At 48.6% G+C, this 17,928-nt stretch overlaps 1 protein-coding gene across 16 annotated transcripts in view; it reads right to left on the bottom strand.

Annotated features, from left to right (window-relative positions):
- MYCBP2 (MYC binding protein 2) overlaps positions 1 to 17,928 on the bottom strand; it is a 380,821-nt gene that overhangs the window by 136,466 nt on the left and 226,427 nt on the right. For all 16 annotated transcript variants that reach the window (XM_069758078.1, XM_069758080.1, XM_069758086.1 and 13 more), the window contains 8 exons: positions 9,564 to 9,695; positions 9,300 to 9,478; positions 9,022 to 9,164; positions 8,787 to 8,887; positions 8,436 to 8,651; positions 6,861 to 7,083; positions 5,235 to 5,353; positions 4,186 to 4,273 (listed from right to left, as the gene is read on the bottom strand). In XM_069758078.1, coding sequence (XP_069614179.1) covers positions 4,186 to 4,273; positions 5,235 to 5,353; positions 6,861 to 7,083; positions 8,436 to 8,651; positions 8,787 to 8,887; positions 9,022 to 9,164; positions 9,300 to 9,478; positions 9,564 to 9,695 — 1,201 coding nt within the window. The remainder of the gene's footprint in view (positions 1 to 4,185; positions 4,274 to 5,234; positions 5,354 to 6,860; positions 7,084 to 8,435; positions 8,652 to 8,786; positions 8,888 to 9,021; positions 9,165 to 9,299; positions 9,479 to 9,563; positions 9,696 to 17,928) is intronic.

The following is a 17,928-nucleotide window of genomic DNA, read 5'->3' as shown; positions in this document are numbered from 1 at the left end:
TTATAAAACAAATAAAATGAAATGATTGTTTCAGGGAGAATTTAGGAAAAAAAAAAAAAAAAGGCTTTGTAGGGCCCACTGAGTGAGAGAGGACGCACACAGGAGTCAGGAGTGGCACACAAGCCCAGAGGCCAGTATTAATCTCCCACCGATTGATTTAGTTATTTTTTTTGGTAGATTTTGGAACCCAAATCAAGTAAAAAAATTAATAGGCTTTCTATGGCCCACAATTGGGGAGAGAGAGAGAAAGATGGCACACCCAGGAGTCAAGACTGGCACACAAGCAGAAGGGGCAATATGAATCTCCCACAGATTTTTTTTTTTTTTTTTTCAGGGAGACTTGAGAGAAAAAAAAAAAAACAAAATAATGATTTTTTTCAGGAATAATTTAGAAACCAAAGAAAATAAAATGATTGTTTCAGGGAGAATTTAGAAAACAAATAAAACAAAAAATAGGCTTTCTAGGGCCCACTGAGTGACAGATGACGCACACAGGAGTCAGGAGTGGCACACAAGCCCAGAGGCCAATATTAATCTCCCACTGATTGATTTAGTGATTTTTTTCAGGTAGATTTTGGAACCCAAATCAAGCAAAAAAAATTAATAGGCTTTCTATGGCCCACTGAGTGAGAGATGGCACACACAGGAGTAAGGAGTGGCACACAAGCCCTGAGGCCAATATTTTTCTCCCACTGATTGATTGATTGATTTTTTCAGGTAGAATTAGGAACCCAAATCAACCCAAAAAATAAATAGGCTTTCTATGGCCCACTATTTGTGAGAGAGATGGCACGCTCAGGACTGGCACACAAGCCCAGAGGCCAATATTAATCTCCCACTTTTTTTTTTTTTTCCAGGGAAAATTTATAAACCCAATAAAATAATAAAAAAAATAGGCTTTCTATGGCCCACTATCTGAGAGAGAGAGAGATGGCACGCTTAGGACTGGCACACAAGCCCAAAGGCCAATATTAATCTCCCACTGATTGATTTATTGATTTTTTCAGGTAGAATTTAGAACCCAAATCAAGCAAAAAAATTAATAGGCTTTCTATGGCCCACTGAGTGAGAGATGGCACACACAGGAGTAAGGAGTGGCACACAAGCCCTGAGGCCAATATTTTTCTCCCACTGATTGATGTTGTGATTTTTTCTGGTAGATTTTGGAACCCAAATCAAGCAAAAAAATAAATAGGCTTTCTATGGCCCACTGAGTGAGAGATGACACAGACAGAGATGGCACTCTAGCAGAAATGTCAATCTTAATCTCCCACAAAAAAAAAAAAAAAAAAAGGAACTGTCCTTCAATTACTATCTCCCTGCAGTAATCTCAGCCAGGTATGGCAGGCAGCAATAAGGAGTGGACTGATGCACAAATTAAATAAAAAGTGTGGACAAACAAACAAGATAGCTGTGCAGAAAGGAAGGAACAAGAGGATTTGTGCTTTGAAAAAAGCAGTTGCTTTGCACAGCGGCGTACACACAGCAATGCAGCTATCAGGGAGCCTTCTAGGGCAGCCCAATGAGCTACAGCGCTGAGGAAAAAAAAAAAAAAAAAAGGAGCTTCCACTGTCCCTGCACACCGAAGGTGGTGTTGGGCAGTGGAAATCGCTACAGCACAAGAGGTTTTGTGGTTAATGGACCCTGCCTAACGCTATCCCTGCTTCTGACGAAGCGGCAGCAACCTCTCCCTAAGCTCAGATCAGCAGCAGTAACATGGCGGTCGGCGGGAACTCCCCTTTATAGCCCCTGTGACGCCGCAGACAGCAAGCCAATCACTGCAATGCCCTTCTCTAAGATGGTGGGGACCAGGACCTATGTCATCACGCTGCCCACACTCTGCGTTTACCTTCATTGGCTGAGAAATGGCGCTTTTCGAGTCATTGAAACGCGACTTTGGCGCGAAAGTCGCGTACCGCATGGCCGACCACGCACAGGGGTCGGATCGGGTTTCATGAAACTCGACTTCGCCAAAAGTCGGCGACTTTTGAAAATGTTCGACCCGTTTCGCTCAACCCTACTGCTCACAAGCAGAGCACAGCTGACAGAAAACTCACCATTCCCCACGCCAGAACCATGTGCAAGGAGGGCAGTGAGTATTAAGTAGCGTGCAGAGTATTAGCTGGCGGGCAGTCACGTGTGCCGCTACTTAAGAGAAATGAATATGCACACGTGACCGCCCGGCAGCTGCAGGAGCCAGATGCTGCGGCTGAGCCTTGCGCATTATTACAGAGAAAGGAAGACTCATTGCCAGTGCAGTGAATATTTATTTCTCTTTAGCAGCGGGCAGAGGAGTTAGCCACAGCAGCCGTCTGCTGCCTAATGTGACCCGCTGCTCCGCCGCTGCCACTCCTCTTCTGGACATCTCACTTTAGTATTAGCCGAGGGAGGGGGGGGGCTGGGGGGGGGGGGGGGGGTGTTTTCAGCACAAAAAAGTGTGCTGAAAAACTCGGCTTATAAATCGAGTATATACGGTACTTTAGTCCTGGCACATTTTTTTCTTCCTCTCTTTTCTATTCAGGCTTTGACATTGGGACCAAACCCACCTCAATTTGTAAAACCGATTAAAGGACCGCACCAGCAAATTAATTTCATATGAACTTCAAAGTAGCAAAGAGGGTGGCAGGAGGTCTATAAAGTGTATGTTCTGTGCCTACTATTCTATCTGATTAGTCTCTAGGAGATGACTGTACTTAAAGGGAAACGGTCGCTTCCAGAAATTCTATTTACCTGCAGATAAAATGGTAATCTGCAGGTAACTCATTTAAACGCCGTGCAGCCGGCTTAGGTAACGTTCACATTTGAGTTGTTGGGTGCAGCGTCGGCAACGCAACCAACAACGCATGTACACAACGCAGCATTTTGCGACCAATGCGTTGTCATAAGATTGTACAGAGCAGGAATTTCGGTGCAGGGAAAACGCTACAAGTAGCGTCCTCTGCGCCCTGTCTGTGCGTCAATATGACGCGTCATAAAAAAACGCAAAACAACGCATACCAGCACATGTCCATGCACCCCCCCATGTTAAAGATAGGGGCGCATGACGCATGTTTCGGTATGCGTCGACGACGCTGCACCCAACAGCGCAAATGTGAACGTAGCGTTACTGGAGCAATGGCAACAAGAAGAAAAATAAGGTACTCACTTTCTTGCGGTCAAGGAGATGGTGCAGGGCATCGCTCACTACATAGCAAGCGCGCTGTAATCACTTCCTGGCACTTTAAATTAACAGCCTCATCTGCAGAGTGTGTGCATAGAGCAGGCTGTCAATCAATGTACCTTGGAGTGATTACAGCCGTGCTCTCTCATGAGAGGTGACTAACAGCCCTCTACAAGAGCTGGAAGCAATTAGCTGCAGGGAGAACAGAACTTCCTTTCCTCCCTGTAGCCACTGCTCCTGTAAGCCAGCCAGACATGATTTCAAAAGAATCTGCCACCAGGTTTTCCCTGTAGCCACCACCTTTCAGTCCCACGTAACAGCATTCCAAAATGCTGTACATATATGACTACAATTCGCCCTGCAAGGCAAAAAACATCCACCTTTTATTATACTCACTTACGAAGCAGGCCTATCCAATGGGCATCGCTTGTCTTGCTCCGTCACTGCCTCTCTTCTTGCGATCGCTGTCCTCCTCTGCTATGGATTACGTGTCCAACATCATGCACAGTGTTCCTCTTCGCACTCTGTGCAGGCGCACTTCTCTCTGCCCTGCGAGGGCAGAGCAAAGTACTGTAATGCACATGAGTCTGCTCTCTTTGGCCTTTCCCCACGCATTTGAAGACCTATACTTTGTTCTGCTCTCTGCAAGGCAGAGAGAAGTGTGCCAGCACAGGAGCGCGAAGGGGAACACTGTGTGGATGACAAAGCACACGTCATCCACACAAAGAAGAGGATGATGGTGATCATAACAGAGACCGGACCGCCCCATAGGTGTTTTTTTTTGCCTTGCAGGGCGAATTGTAGTCACATATACCGCAATATAGAATGTAGTCACATGGGGCTGAAAATTGGTGGCTGTAGGTTATATGGGAAAAACCTGGAGACCGCTTCCCTTTAAACACTATTTATCTACTTGATTTACCTGCCGATATAGTGATTATAAATTGTGTTTCTCATGTTGACAGGTTCCTTTTAATATCTGTATTATAGTATATAGCATATTGCCTGGTGAGTTATTATCTTACCAATGGGAAGAGCCAGATCTTTTTTCATTAAAGCAGCAGCACATATGCCTCCCAGGTTGGCCAATTCTTTCTCCAGCAGAATAATCCCCTAAAAGGACACCAGACAATCAGAATACCTGCATTACAGTATAAAAAAAAAATCTATCCAACAAATAGACAACAAAAGAAATGACATCACTTCTCGTTAGTATGTCCTGCATTTACCAACTATCCACAGAATAAAAATAACAGCTGTGGAACCAGTTAGGAAACACTTTTCCACAGATTGTCTACAGATAAACTCTGTTTATACTGAGCGATAAACTAACAGCTCCTTGCTTCGCACCGATGACTGGAAGCCAGCAGCTGCAGGCAGAATCTAACACCATTTCCTCCCAGTAGCTGCAGCTTCAGCCAGCAAGACAGGATTGAAACCCAAATTACATGCATGTAAATAGTTTTTGGAAGCGACAGGAACCCATTAACAAGTACATAGATCTGTACTCAATAACTACGTTACAAATCTCTCAACTATGTTTAAGGGGGGAAGCAGCATTTTCATAGCGTGCACACAGTCTTTGTATATCGCAGTCACAGGGAGAGGAGTGCTAGACCTTGATCTGTCGGGCACTCATTTCTGAGTGCTATGTTCTCCTTCAGGAAAGAATGCTGAATTTGAGATTTTCATAGATCTATAAGACTGCGTGTCTGCTTTACCTACAAGCATTACGGTATCCCCACTGCCACACAGAGCTGACCACAGTCCAAGCTGTGCAGGAGCGAGGCCCCTGAAGTGCAGGTAGGGAAATCAGACAGGCAGTCTAAGGCCCCAGTGACAAGCCCATTGTAGCAAGCTACCGTTCAAGGAAGAATATACTATTGTGGTATAGAGCTATCCAATTGTTCCTGATGTACAGTGAATACGCAAGTACATTTCATTAAATCATTGCTGCATATATCTTGAACTGAACATAATGTCCGACCTATATAACACTATTGCTATCCTAACTCTTGTTTCTGATATAATTGACGCAGTTCACTCTGCCGCAATGCTTAGTAATGGTACTGACCTCATCAGTTCCTGGACTACATTCATATCCAATAGTAAAACACTTGAAGCCATAAAAACAGGCCTTTTCATCTTTAACGTAGTCTGATGCAGTTTCAAGAGAGAACAAAGCCTCATTTCCTGAAAACATATACACAAAGATTACAGTTAATCAGGAGACTCTGACGTTTAAATGATGTACATTAGCAACTCTAGTGTCCTAAGACGCGAATTCACATATGAAGAAAACAAGTGGTGGGATTTCCTGCTGACACAAAATATGTTACATACACACACTGTTCCTGCACATAATAGTGTTATGTCACGAGAGCGCTGCAGTCAATTAGTTGCTGCTAATGCGCTGCGGCACTCACACTTTACCCAGATATTCGAGTTTTAGTGAGGGAAGTGTGAGCGATGGAGACCATTAACAACTGCTGATTGGCTGCAGTGCTCACGTGACAACCGCTGAAATGACATGGGTGTGGGATGCGAGCAACAAATGGTATTTTTTATTTTACTTAGGGATCAGCAGCATTTAAGAAGGAAATGTCCGAGCAGTGAATACTGAAGAACCCTATAAAAAAAAAAAGGACCCTTTATATCAATCTTTTCATGCTATCATTTTCTATCCTCGCTAGCTGGAAAGTGGGCGGCACTCAGCAGCACTCTACATTTTAGTAATTAATAAATATAATGCTGTCTATCAGAGGAGGAGAACACCAAGCAATGAAGACAGAAGATTAGGAGGCAGCCGCTAATCAAATCAGATCTCCTTCTCATCAGACCCAGCAGGAGACAAGGCTTAAGGTACCTTCACACATAACGATATTGTTAACGATATCGTTGCTTTTTGTGACGTAGCAACGATATCGTTAAGGAAATCGCTATGTGTGACAGCGACCAACGATCAGGCCCCTGCTGGGAGATCGTTGGTCGCTGAACAAAGTCCAGAACTTTATTTCGTCGCTGGATCTCCCGTGGACATCGCTGGATCGGCGTGTGACACCGATCCAGCGATGTCTTCACTGGTAACCAGGGTAAACATCGGGTAACTAAGCGCAGGGCCGCGCTTAGTAACCCGATGTTTACCCTGGTTACCATCCTAAAAGTAAAAAAAACAAACACTACATACTTACCTACCGCTGTCTGTCCCCGGCACTGTGCTCTGCACTCCTCCTGTACTGGCTGTGAGCGTCGGTCAGCCGGAAAGCAGAGCGGTGACGTCACCGCTCTGCTTTCCGGCCGCTGTGCTCACAGACAGTACAGGAGGAGTGCAGTACTTTTAGGATGGTAACCAGGGTAAACATCGGGTTACTAAGCGCGGCCCTGGTTACCGGCATCGTTGGTCGCTGGAGAGCGGTCTGTGTGACAGCTCTCCAGCGACGCTGCAGCGATCCGGAACGTTGTCGGTATCGCTGCAGCGTCGCTTAATGTGAAGGGGCCTTTAGATTATGAGATACACGTTAAAGACAAAGTTCTACCATTGAAATCAACCCTTGGCATTGGTTGCAAGAACAGAATAAAAAAACCTGAAAGTCATAACATATCTGAAAAGTAAGGTCAATCATGGCAAAAATGGCTGGTATTCCTTTATTTGTTTTACCTTCAAGTTATACAGCCAGAAAAAAAAACCATTATAATTTACCTGGCAGTATTAAGACAGCAGATGGCCATCCAGAGGAGCCTGAAAATTTCTTAAGTTCAACCCAGGAATTAAGATTTTCATGAACGGGAAACTTTGGTCCAAAACCTGAGAAATGTGCATTTCGTCCCGGGATCATGAGGCGCAAAACATCTTCAGACTGAGCGGTGCCACACTGGGGGTCAAACTCCACTGACACCCACCTAACACACTCTGGGAAAGACACCTGAAAGGACAGAGAAGGACATTAATTATGACAGTGAGGTGCTCAGACACATGGACTGTCAGGTAATCGCATTCAGAACCCTCTGGTAGGAGCTTAATTCCTCCGAAACAACATTTAAGGGCCTGGTCAAATCTATCCATATGCCCAATCTTTCATTTCTCCCCAAAATATCTGTGTTTTAGGATATCCAAATTTCTTTAACCCCTTCATGACACAATGTAAACTTATGTCATATCCCTGCCTTTGATGCGGGCTCGCACACCAAGCCCGAATCTTAACCCGCACATAATGACTGAGCTAATCAGCCATGTTCCTCCAAAAGCCACAGATTGCCAAGCAGTAGAACCTGATCTCGGACAGCGGCATTTAACATTAGCTGGAAGGAGGGATGGGCGCATCGTTCCATACTCCCATTGACGCCGTGCCCGTGACCGCAGGTTGCTGTGAAAGCCGGAGGTCAGCTGATGACCCCCCATTACAATCCTCCTGTGAAAGCCAGGATGTGGCTGGCGTTCATAAGAGATCACAATTTTCGGTGAACATAGTAGTGTTGATGCACTGCTATGTAAAGCACAAGTATCCTAAGAGGACTATTAAATACAGTAAAAAGTGAAAAAGTTTTTAAAAAGGAAAAGAAAAAAAGTTCTAATCACCCTCCCATCTTTATTCTATTAATAAAAAGATTTTTAAAGATATACCTATTTGGTATCGCTGCGCTCGTAAAAGTCCTATCAAAATATAAAATAAATTATTTCGATCGGCAAACTGAGTAACGAGAATAAATCAAAACCACCAAAATTAAGAGTTTTTTTTTGTCCACTGCTACATTGTAATAAAATGCAATAACAGGCGCTCAAAACTGTAACTAAGACCTCACACAGCCCCCCATATCCCAAGAAATGAAAACGTTAAGGGACTCTGAAAATGGTGGCAAAGGCAATTATTTTTTTCAATTACTGAAAAAAAAAACGCTATACTTGTCTGATATCTGCGTACTTGTACTGACCTGGAGAATCAAATGAAAGGTCAGTTTTATCATATAGTGAATATGGTAAATGAGGGGGAAAAAAATTGTGACATTTTTCTTTTTTATTGCAATTTCAATGCATTTGCATTTTCCCCCCTTTTCCAGTACACTATGTGGTACCATGAATGGTGTCAGGCAAAAGTACAACTTGTCGCGCAAAAAAAACGAGAATTCATAAGGTTATATTAAATGAGAAAAAAAATTAAAGTTTGGGCTCTTGGAAGAAAGGAAGGAAAAAGCGAAAAAGCAGACAAATCGCCCTGTCATGAAGGGGCTAATGGGAGCTTGACATGCTTCTGAATTAATATCAGATGGAAATGCTTACCTTATATTGCATCACACTGGCGGCTTTGTATGGGTGCTCGCTTTCCACCACGGCATAGTGATTGGAGGTAGTACATGCAGAGAGCTGCTCAGGCTGATTGCCGGTTGTACTGTCAGTGGATTGATTTGGGTTGAAGAGAGGAGGTGCATACTTCTGGTTCAAAATTGCAACGGATGGTAGTAATTGCTGCACAAGACCAAAAACCTCCACAGCTGCCTAGAATACAAGTTAAAATAATTGTCAATCAGTCGTATCAACAGTAACACAAAATGGAGCAACTCCAAAACAGAAGACAAACTATGTTACAGCATTCAGACGCTAAAGAGCGGTTGGGCAAGAAACCAGACTTACTTTTGGAATTGCAGCTGCTACTGGTCCAATATAAGCTATCAGAAGAGGGAGCAGCAAAGAAAATAGACTGGAAGAGCTAAGCAGTTCTGGAATGTCATCAGCTAAGGAGAAAAAAGGAAATTAAGAGACTGATATCACAGCGAACACGTCCATGCTCTTACTTGATTCTTGGGGCTTGAATCCCAAGAATTAGAGAGGTCAAATATGGACGGTGGAAGAATTAAGCACAACTTACCATCAACAGCGAGTGCTCGATGCAGCAGGTCCTTGGCGGACCTCGTCACGGCATTAACCACAGAAAGTGCCCGGCTGCAGTTTTTGTCCTCTTCATTGGCTCTACTTAACAGTTGTGACTGAAGGTCTCCGTCATATTCGCTTCTACCATGCATACATGGAAAAACAATAAAGTAACAGCAAGTAAATGAGTTCATTGAGAAATGGTGGCTACCTGTTCAAAGATTGCAGGCAATGGTGGCGCGCAAGCACAGCAGTTACATGACACAAGTAACATACCTGTAGTATAACACCTGTGGGATTTGCCCCCTGGTTTGGTTAGTACCGTTACTACTCAGACTGCAGGAGCTGAATGTGAACGTCACACCATCGGGACACTGAACTGTGGTCATTCCACCATCGCCGTTAGCTGTGCGGCTCCCATAATTTCTCAGGCGCACTGCGTATTTCATGTTCTCCTGTGGAAGGGAAGCAAATTGTTTTAATGTCAATTCTATAAAAAATTACATTCCAATATAACACGGTGTAATTGACTATTGGTACCTTCAGAGGGACAGCTTTATCCAGCCTAATTTCCGCAATATCACTGGGCGACTCATCAGTTGTGTAAGTGCCTTTCACTAGCTCCAGTGATGTCCACCTATGAGAATGTCCTGCATCACCAGAGTGGTCACTCTAAAAAAGGGCAGGGTACAAGGAATACAAAAAGGGATTATACACACCATGAAGGCAAGAAAGCACACAGAAACCAGATTTTACTGTGGAAAACCTTGGACAGACAAGCATTTTCCATTTAGCATACATACAAATAAAGCAAAAAAACAGGATTTTTGGTTGCTTACCGTAAAATCTGTTTCTTGAAGCCTCCATTGGGGGACACAGGAACCATGGGTGTATGCTGCTGCCACTAGGAGGCTGACACTATGCAAATAAAAAAGTTAGCTCCTCCTCTGCAGTGTACACCCCACCGACTGGCATTATACTCTTCAGTTAGTGAGAAAGCAGTAGGAGATAATGAAACAAGGTTGACAAACCATAACCACAAACTTGAGAACTGTAACGTGAGAACAGTCATAGAACAGATAACAACAGAAAACATTGGGAGGGAGCTGTGTCCCCCAATGGAGGCTTCAAGAAACAGATTTTACGGTAAGCAACCAAAAATCCTGTTTTCTTTATCGCCTCTCATTGGGGGACACAGGAACCATGGGACGTCCCAAAGCAGTCCCAAGGGCGGGAAAACAAACTTCCATCAGGTCAGAGGACTCACCACTGCCGCCTGCAGGATCCTTCTGCCTAGGCTGGCGTCCGCCGATGCGTAGGTATGGACCTTGTAAAATTTGGCGAACGTGTGGATGGAAGACCAAGTTGCCGCTTTGCAAAGCTGTAGGGCGGAAGCCCTGTGGTGCACCGCCCAGGAGGCGCCGACTGCCCGGGTAGAGTGAGCCTTAATCCCAGGAGGGGGCACTCTGTTCTTGACCCGGTAAGCCTCCAAAATTGCCGTTCTGATCCAGCGAGCAATAGTCGCTTTAGAAGCCGGCTGGCCTCTGCGCGTGCCATCAGAAATGACGAAAAATGAATCCGTCTTCCGGAAAGAGGATGTTCTATCCAGATAAATCCTCACTGCCCTGACTAGGTCCAGCTTGTTCAACGATCGCTCCAGAGGATGAGTCGGAGCTGGACAAAAGGAAGGTAGAACGATGTCCTCGTTGAGGTGGAAGGTGGAAACCACCTTAGGAAGAAAAGAAGGTGGAGGTCGGAAGACCACCTTGTCCTGGTGAATGACCAAAAACGGAGGGCGGCAAGACAGTGCCGCCAGCTCGGAAACGCGGCGAATGGACGTGATGGCCACAAGAAAGGCCACCTTCCAAGATAAAACTGATAGAGGAATCTCCCTAAGAGGTTCAAAGGGAGAAACCTTCAAAACGTCCAGTACCAGGTTTAGGTCCCATGCCTCCACAGGGGCCCTGTACGGCGGGACGGCGTGGGCTACCCCCTGAAAGAAGGTCTTAATCTGTGGCCGAGAGGCCAAGGTCTTCTGAAAGAGGATGGAAAGCGCAGAGACCTGACCCTTCAGGGAACTAAGAGCCAGGCCCGAATCCAGTCCTGCCTGAAGGAAGGCCAAAAGAGAAGGCAGGGAAAAAACCATAGGCGGCACGCGGTTGGACTCGCACCAACGGAAGTAGGCCTTCCAGGTGCGGTAGTAGATCCTGGAAGACGAAGGCTTCCGAGCCTGAATCATGGTGTGAATCACCCGGTCCGAAAGGCCGGACGCTCTTAGAACCGCGGTCTCAACAGCCACGCCGTTAAACTGAGCGACCGAGAATTCGGGTGGCAGATCGGACCCTGGGACAGCAGATCGGGCCTGTCTGGAAGGCACCAGGGAGCGTCCGCGAGAAGGTTGACGAGCTCCGCGAACCAAGCTCTCCTGGGCCAATCCGGGGCGATCAGGATGACCGGCACCCCTTCCGCTTTGATCTTCTTCAACAGTTTGGGAAGTAATGGAAGGGGTGGGAACAGATAGGGCAGCTCGAACTGTGACCAAGGAATGGCCAGAGCATCGACGCCCACTGCGAGAGGATCGCGTGACCTGGAGACGAATTGTGGAACCTTCCTGTTGATCCGAGACGCCGTGAGATCCACATCCGGAGTTCCCCATCGAAGACAAATCTGATGGAAGACCTCCGGATGTAAGGACCATTCCCCTGCCGCGAGGCCCTCACAACTGAGGAAGTCGGCGGCCCAGTTGTCCACGCCGGGGATATGCACTGCGGATATCACCGGAACCGTTGCCTCTGCCCAAAGGAGGATCTTGGATACCTCGGCAAGGGCCAAGGAGCTCCGGGTCCCCCCCTGATGGTTGACATATGCCACAGCCGTGGCGTTGTCCGTCTGGATCCGGACTGGCAGACCCCTGAGAATCCTTTCCCAGTGGCGGAGGGACAGAAAGATGGCCCGAATTTCGAGGACGTTGATCGGCAGCGCGGACTCCTGCAGCGACCAACGGCCCTGAACCGTCAGGTGGCGAAAAACCGCACCCCAGCCGATCAGGCTGGCATCCGTTGTCACCACCTGCCAGTGAACCGGAAGGAAGGACCTGCCCTGGGAGATGAGAGGAGACGTCAGCCACCAGTTGAGAGACCGCTTGACCCGAAAGGAGAGTCTGATCGGCCGATCCAGGGAGAAGACCGACCTGTCCCACTGAGACAGAATGGCTTGCTGAAGGGGTCGAGAATGGAATTGGGCGAAGGGAATCGCTTCCAAGGTAGCTACCATCCTCCCCAGAACCTTCATGGCCGATCGGAGGGAGGGAGGCCGAGGACCCTGGAGCAAGAGAATGTCCCGACAAAGGGTGGATCTCTTGTCCTTGGGAAGGAAGACTCTGGACTGACGAGTGTCGAAGAGCATGCCCAGAAAGATGATGCGCTGAGAAGGAATAAGGCAGGACTTCTTCCGGTTGACCAGCCATCCGAAACGGGATAAGGTGTCGAGAACAATGGACAAGCTTTCGTGGGCCTGAAGAAAGGACGGAGCCTTGATGAGGATGTCGTCGAGGTATGGAAACAGAACCAAGCCTCTGACTCTCAAAATGGCCATCAGCGCCGCCATGATTTTCGTGAACACCCTTGGCGCGGTTGCGAGACCGAACGGCAGGGCGACGAACTGAAAATGATCTTGTTGCACTGCGAAGCGCAGGAAACGGTGATGTCCGGGAAATATTGGAACATGTAGGTAGGCGTCCTGGATATCTATAGAGCATAGAAATTCCTGAGCCTCCATGGAAGCAATTACTGAACGAAGGGATTCCATCCTGAAGTGTCTCAGGCGAACCCTCCTGTTCAACAATTTGAGGTCCAGAATGGGACGAACCTTGCCGTCTTTTTTCGGTACCACAAAGAGGTTCCAGTAGAAACCCGTGTACCGTTCCTTTTCTGGGACGGGAACGATTACCCCGGATTTGAGCAGAGAAGCGATGGCTGCGAAGAAGCCCGGAACCAAAGCGGGATCTTTTGGAGGACAAGATTGGAAGAAACGATCTCTGGGTCGGGAGGCGAACTCTATTTTGTATCCCGAAGACACAACTTCCCTGACCCATGCATCCTCTACTGCGGAAATCCAGACGTCCCTGAAACGGAGAAGACGGCCCCCCAACCTGGGAGTTGGGCTGGAGTCTTGCCGAGAGTCATGCGGAAGTGGATCTTCCAGTCCTGGGCCTGGACGATCTACCCTGGGAATAGCGAGGACGCCAGGACGGAGTGGGCCTGAAGGACACCGCCTTCTTCTCTTGACGTGCCTGTGGCCTCTGTTGCTGCTGGGAAAAGGAGTTTGATGCAGCGAAGCGACGAAAAGGCCGGAACGAGCGAAACTGCCGTCTAGGAGGAGGGCGACGAGGTTTAGCCTGGGGGAGAAGGGAACTTGTGCCCCCAGTGGCGTCCTTAATGATCTGGTCCAGCTGGGAACCAAAGAGACGAGAGCCCTGGAAGGGCAGACTAGTGAGGGACTTTTTGGAGGACAAGTCCGCCTGCCAGGCCTTGAGCCAAACGGTCCGGCGGATGGCAACGGCATTGCTGGAAGCCTGAGCCGCACAAGAGGCGACATCCAGGGAGGCGGAAACCAGGTATTCACCAGCGTGGGAAATCTGGTTGGCAAGTTCCGCTAATTGCGCGGGAGGAGCTCCGTCCAGGATACCTCGCCGCAGATCCTTGGCCCATTTTGAGATGGATTTTGAGGCCCAAGTGGAAGCAAAGGCCGGGCATAGCGCTGCTGAAGCCGCTTCGAAGGCAGATTTTGCGAAGGATTCTATAACTCTGTCGTTAGAATCCTTCAGAGACGCTCCGCCGGACAGTGGGAGCACCGTGTTGGTGGACAGCCTGGACACAGGTGGATCCACCGAGGGAGAGACCGTCCAATTGGCGGTAAGATCTGGTGAAAAAGGATATAACACCCCCAGGCGTTTTCCCCTCTGAAAACGTCTGGTCGGATTCTCTCTCTCTCTGGCCAGGATTTCCTCGAATTCAGGATGAGGGGCAAAAAATTTTGAAGGTGGTTTGGCCCGTCTAAACGAAACCGCCTGAGCTGCGGGTTCCGTAGAGGGATCCTTAATGCCACAGGTTTGGTTTATAGCCCGAATGAGGTTCTGGACCGACTCACTCATGGTGGCGATTTGGCTAGGATCCAACTCCGACATCTCCTCTGAGGGCGCATCAGATAAAGCCTCGCCTGACTCAGGGGAGGAGGAACGGTGCGACACCAACCGCGGGGGAGGGCCGTGCGGCGAGATGGAACGCGAAGAGGACTCAGACCGACGTTCCTGTCTGGACCTTTTGTGGCTAATCAAGGAGGGCTCGGGCGGCGGTTCCTGCGACCCGCTAGCCACTGCAGGGGTCTGCAGGGGTAACCGATCCAGCGCGGACACCAGGGTTTGAGACACCCGTGTTAAATCGGCCACCGATTGTGACAGAGAAGCGGCCCAGCCTGGGATGGGGGGATCACTCTCGGGCGGAACAGCCGGGGGATCCTGGGCGGTGGGAGCAATCGGGTTGCTGCAGGACTGACACAGCGGGGAGGACTGACCTGAGGGAAGTTTGCTGTTACAGGACGAACATGCAAAGTACGTGACTAAGGTAGTAGATGAAGAAGAAGTAGGGGGGCGAGAGCGGCCCCCTTTAGAGGAAGACATTTTGAGGGACCCTGAAGATGCCAGTTGGTTAGGGGACAGTGGGCAGAGGGGGGTGTCAGACTGCAGTGCAGCTACTCACGGACCCGGTCCTGGAAGATGTCCCACTTGTCCTTGGTGGAGAAATCCCCTGGTGCTGAGCTCACAGAAGATGCGGGCGAAGGAGCGTGGCGCGCTGCGTGAGGCACTGCAAGGGCTGCTGCTGTGGTGTGAAGCGATGCTCACACCAGACGAGTGTCCCATGAGGAAGGGGGCGGAGCTAGACGCAGAGGCGCCGGTGGGCAGGTCATAGTAAGTCGGGCGGGAAAAAAGCCCGCCCGCAGAAGCGGAAGAGACAGATCCGAAGACCGGAAGTAGGCCCCGGTCGAAGCCGGGGCTTAAATTAGGAACCGGCGGCCGGGAAACGAGCCGCGGCGCCGGTATAGAGCGCCGGAGCTATGCGCCGCGACGGGAGGCTGGCGGCACAGGCGCCGCAGCCTGCTAGGCTGCGCCGCTGAAGGGCGCCGCAGATCCACCTCCTGCGGCGCCGGAGCAATGCGCTGCAGCGATAAGCAGCGCGATAGACTGCAGGGCTGCTGCGCTGAGGACTGTGCCCAGTGAAAAACCGCAGCGCTGATAGTGCGCCGCGGAAAGGAGCGAACAGCAGCCAAGAGCTGTCAAGAAAGAAGGTGCTGGTCACGGGTGAGAGCGCTGCGGCCAGAAAACAGGCGCCGCAGCCTGCTCAGAATGGGGAAAATGCTGGAGCTCCAGGATCACCGATAAAATATCGACCGCGCCGCAAGGTTACAGGCGATGACCGGGTAAGAGAGGGTCACCGTCTGGGAGCCCTTAACAAGAATCCCCCCCCTAACAAGGATCTGGGATGGGATAGGGGAAATACTCACCTAAAAAACATCCCACGCCGTACTAACCTTAAAAGAGGGTGAGACATCCAGGGCTGATGGACGTCCTCGTCTCCTCCAACCGACAGGCTCTGGTGGGCGAGTGGGTGGGGGACGGAGCCAGGACCGGACTTCTGAGCACGCTGGTGTGCCAGGATCTTGGTCCTGGTGAGGGATCTGTGAGGATACGGGGTGGCAGTACACACCGTACTCATAGTCCGCTTGTGGGAATACAGGTGTGACTGTTCACCCTGTATCCCTCCGAGGAAAACTGAAAGAAAACGACGCACATTGAGGTAGATAAGGGTCTAATGAAAGACCCGTGTCCACCTCCTACTGACACTAAGCTAAAACTGAAGAGTATAATGCCAGTCGGTGGGGTGTACACTGCAGAGGAGGAGCTAACTTTTTTATTTGCATAGTGTCAGCCTCCTAGTGGCAGCAGCATACACCCATGGTTCCTGTGTCCCCCAATGAGAGGCGATAAAGAAACACAAATGGATCCTGATTGCACTTTCAATTTGTAGGGTTAAGTCCAGGCAGGTATGTGCACACATCGGCTTTTTCAGGTGGACTGCAACACGAAAACCTCCTGAAAAAGTTCTAACTGCACACTCACAAGAATGATCATATACTGTATATGTCTATGTACAAACGATTCGCTGTTCATATGTTCAGGCTTTTTAGCATCTTTTAACCACTTCGGGTTTCCAAAGACTCCAAACGGTTAAAAGTAGGTTAAAAGTAGTGAGCACATCATTTTTCAGGCTTTTTTCCAACTCTGAGTTTGTTCTATGTTTTACAATACAAGTCAATAGAAAAGGGGGCGTGGTTTGCAGGGGACAGGAGCGGACGTGCTTCTGCATAGCTCCAGATAATCCCCAATTTTGAGCTACTTCAGCTTACTTATTTGGGGTATATTTGGTCCTAAAACCTGTAAGAATATGCCTGGACTGAGAAATAATAACATAAAAGATGACCCATCAAAAAAATTTCCTTTGCCGAGACGGGGAGATACCGGAGGGAAGCCTAATGGAGGCCTGCCTTCCCCTGATGTAAAAGTGACTGGACATTTACCTCATAAATTGGATCACTGCCAAAACCCAATGGTATCAAAGCCTTATAGGCTGTCGGACATCTGTAATAAAGACTCCTGCTATAAAGGGGGTGCTGCAAAGCAGCAAAGCCTGTCAAAGGAATTCCATTCTGACAGGATAATGAGAGAATCCTCAGAGGCTCATCATATACAGCAGGTCCCAGAGAGGAAGGTTATCTTGTTTACACAAAATGAAGGAAAACAGAGAAAGGTTCTCAGGAATGACACTTCTCGCCGACCATCTGCTAAAGGTACCGTCACACTAGACGATATCGCTAGCGATCCGTGACGTTGCAGCGTCCTGGCTAGCGATATCGTCCAGTGTGACAGGCAGCAGCGATCAGGCCCCTGCTGTGATATCGCTGGTCGGGGAAGAAAGTCCAGAACTTTGTTTCGTCGCTGGATCTCCCGCTGACATCGCTGAATCGGCGTGTGTGACGCCGATTCAGCGAGGTCTTCGCTGGTAACCAGGGTAAACATCGGGTTACTAAGCGCAGGGCCGCACTTAGTAACCTGATGTTTACCCTGGTTACCATCGTTAAAGTAAAAAAAACAACCACTACATACTTACCTACCGCTGTCTGTCCCTCGGCGCTGTGCTTCTCTGTACTGGCTGTGAGCACAGCGGCCGGAAAGCACAGTGGTGACGTCACCGCTCTGCTTTCCGGCTGCCCGGCGCTCACAGCCAGAGCAGAGAAGCACAGCGCCGGGGACAGAAAGCGGTAGGTAAGTATGTAGTGGTTGTTTTTTTTACTTTAACGATGGTAACCAAGGTAAACATCGGGTTACTAAGCGCGGCCCTGCGCTTAGTAACCCGATGTTTACCCGGTTACCGGGGACCTCGGGATCGTTGGTCGCTGGAGAGCGGTCTGTGTGACAGCTCTCCAGCGACCAAACAGCGACGCTGCAGCGATCCGGATCGTTGTCGGTATCGCTGCAGCGTCGCTTAGTGTGACGGTACCTTAAGATAAGCAGAATACCAACACTTAAATCCAAAATTCCTCATCAACCACCTAATATATTGAGCTATAACACCACTAAAGGACACATGACTAAACTACAGTTAAACCGGGCCAAATGTCTACCTAATGGGAATGATGTAAGTTTGCAACTTGGTTATTTACCAGGAGAAGATACCCTTTCTAATGCCATACATATTACCAGAGACTACAATTTGGAGAAAATTAGAGGGATGTTTCCCACTGTAACTTCGTGCTCTCCAAAATATGCTATACCTTCTCCAAAGACGAATAT

This window comes from Ranitomeya imitator, chromosome 3, assembly GCF_032444005.1.
Source record: "Ranitomeya imitator isolate aRanImi1 chromosome 3, aRanImi1.pri, whole genome shotgun sequence".
Classification (NCBI taxonomy): domain Eukaryota; kingdom Metazoa; phylum Chordata; class Amphibia; order Anura; family Dendrobatidae; genus Ranitomeya; species Ranitomeya imitator.
Note: the sequence above shows the minus strand (reverse complement) of the source record. Positions and strands in the feature narration are given on the sequence as shown.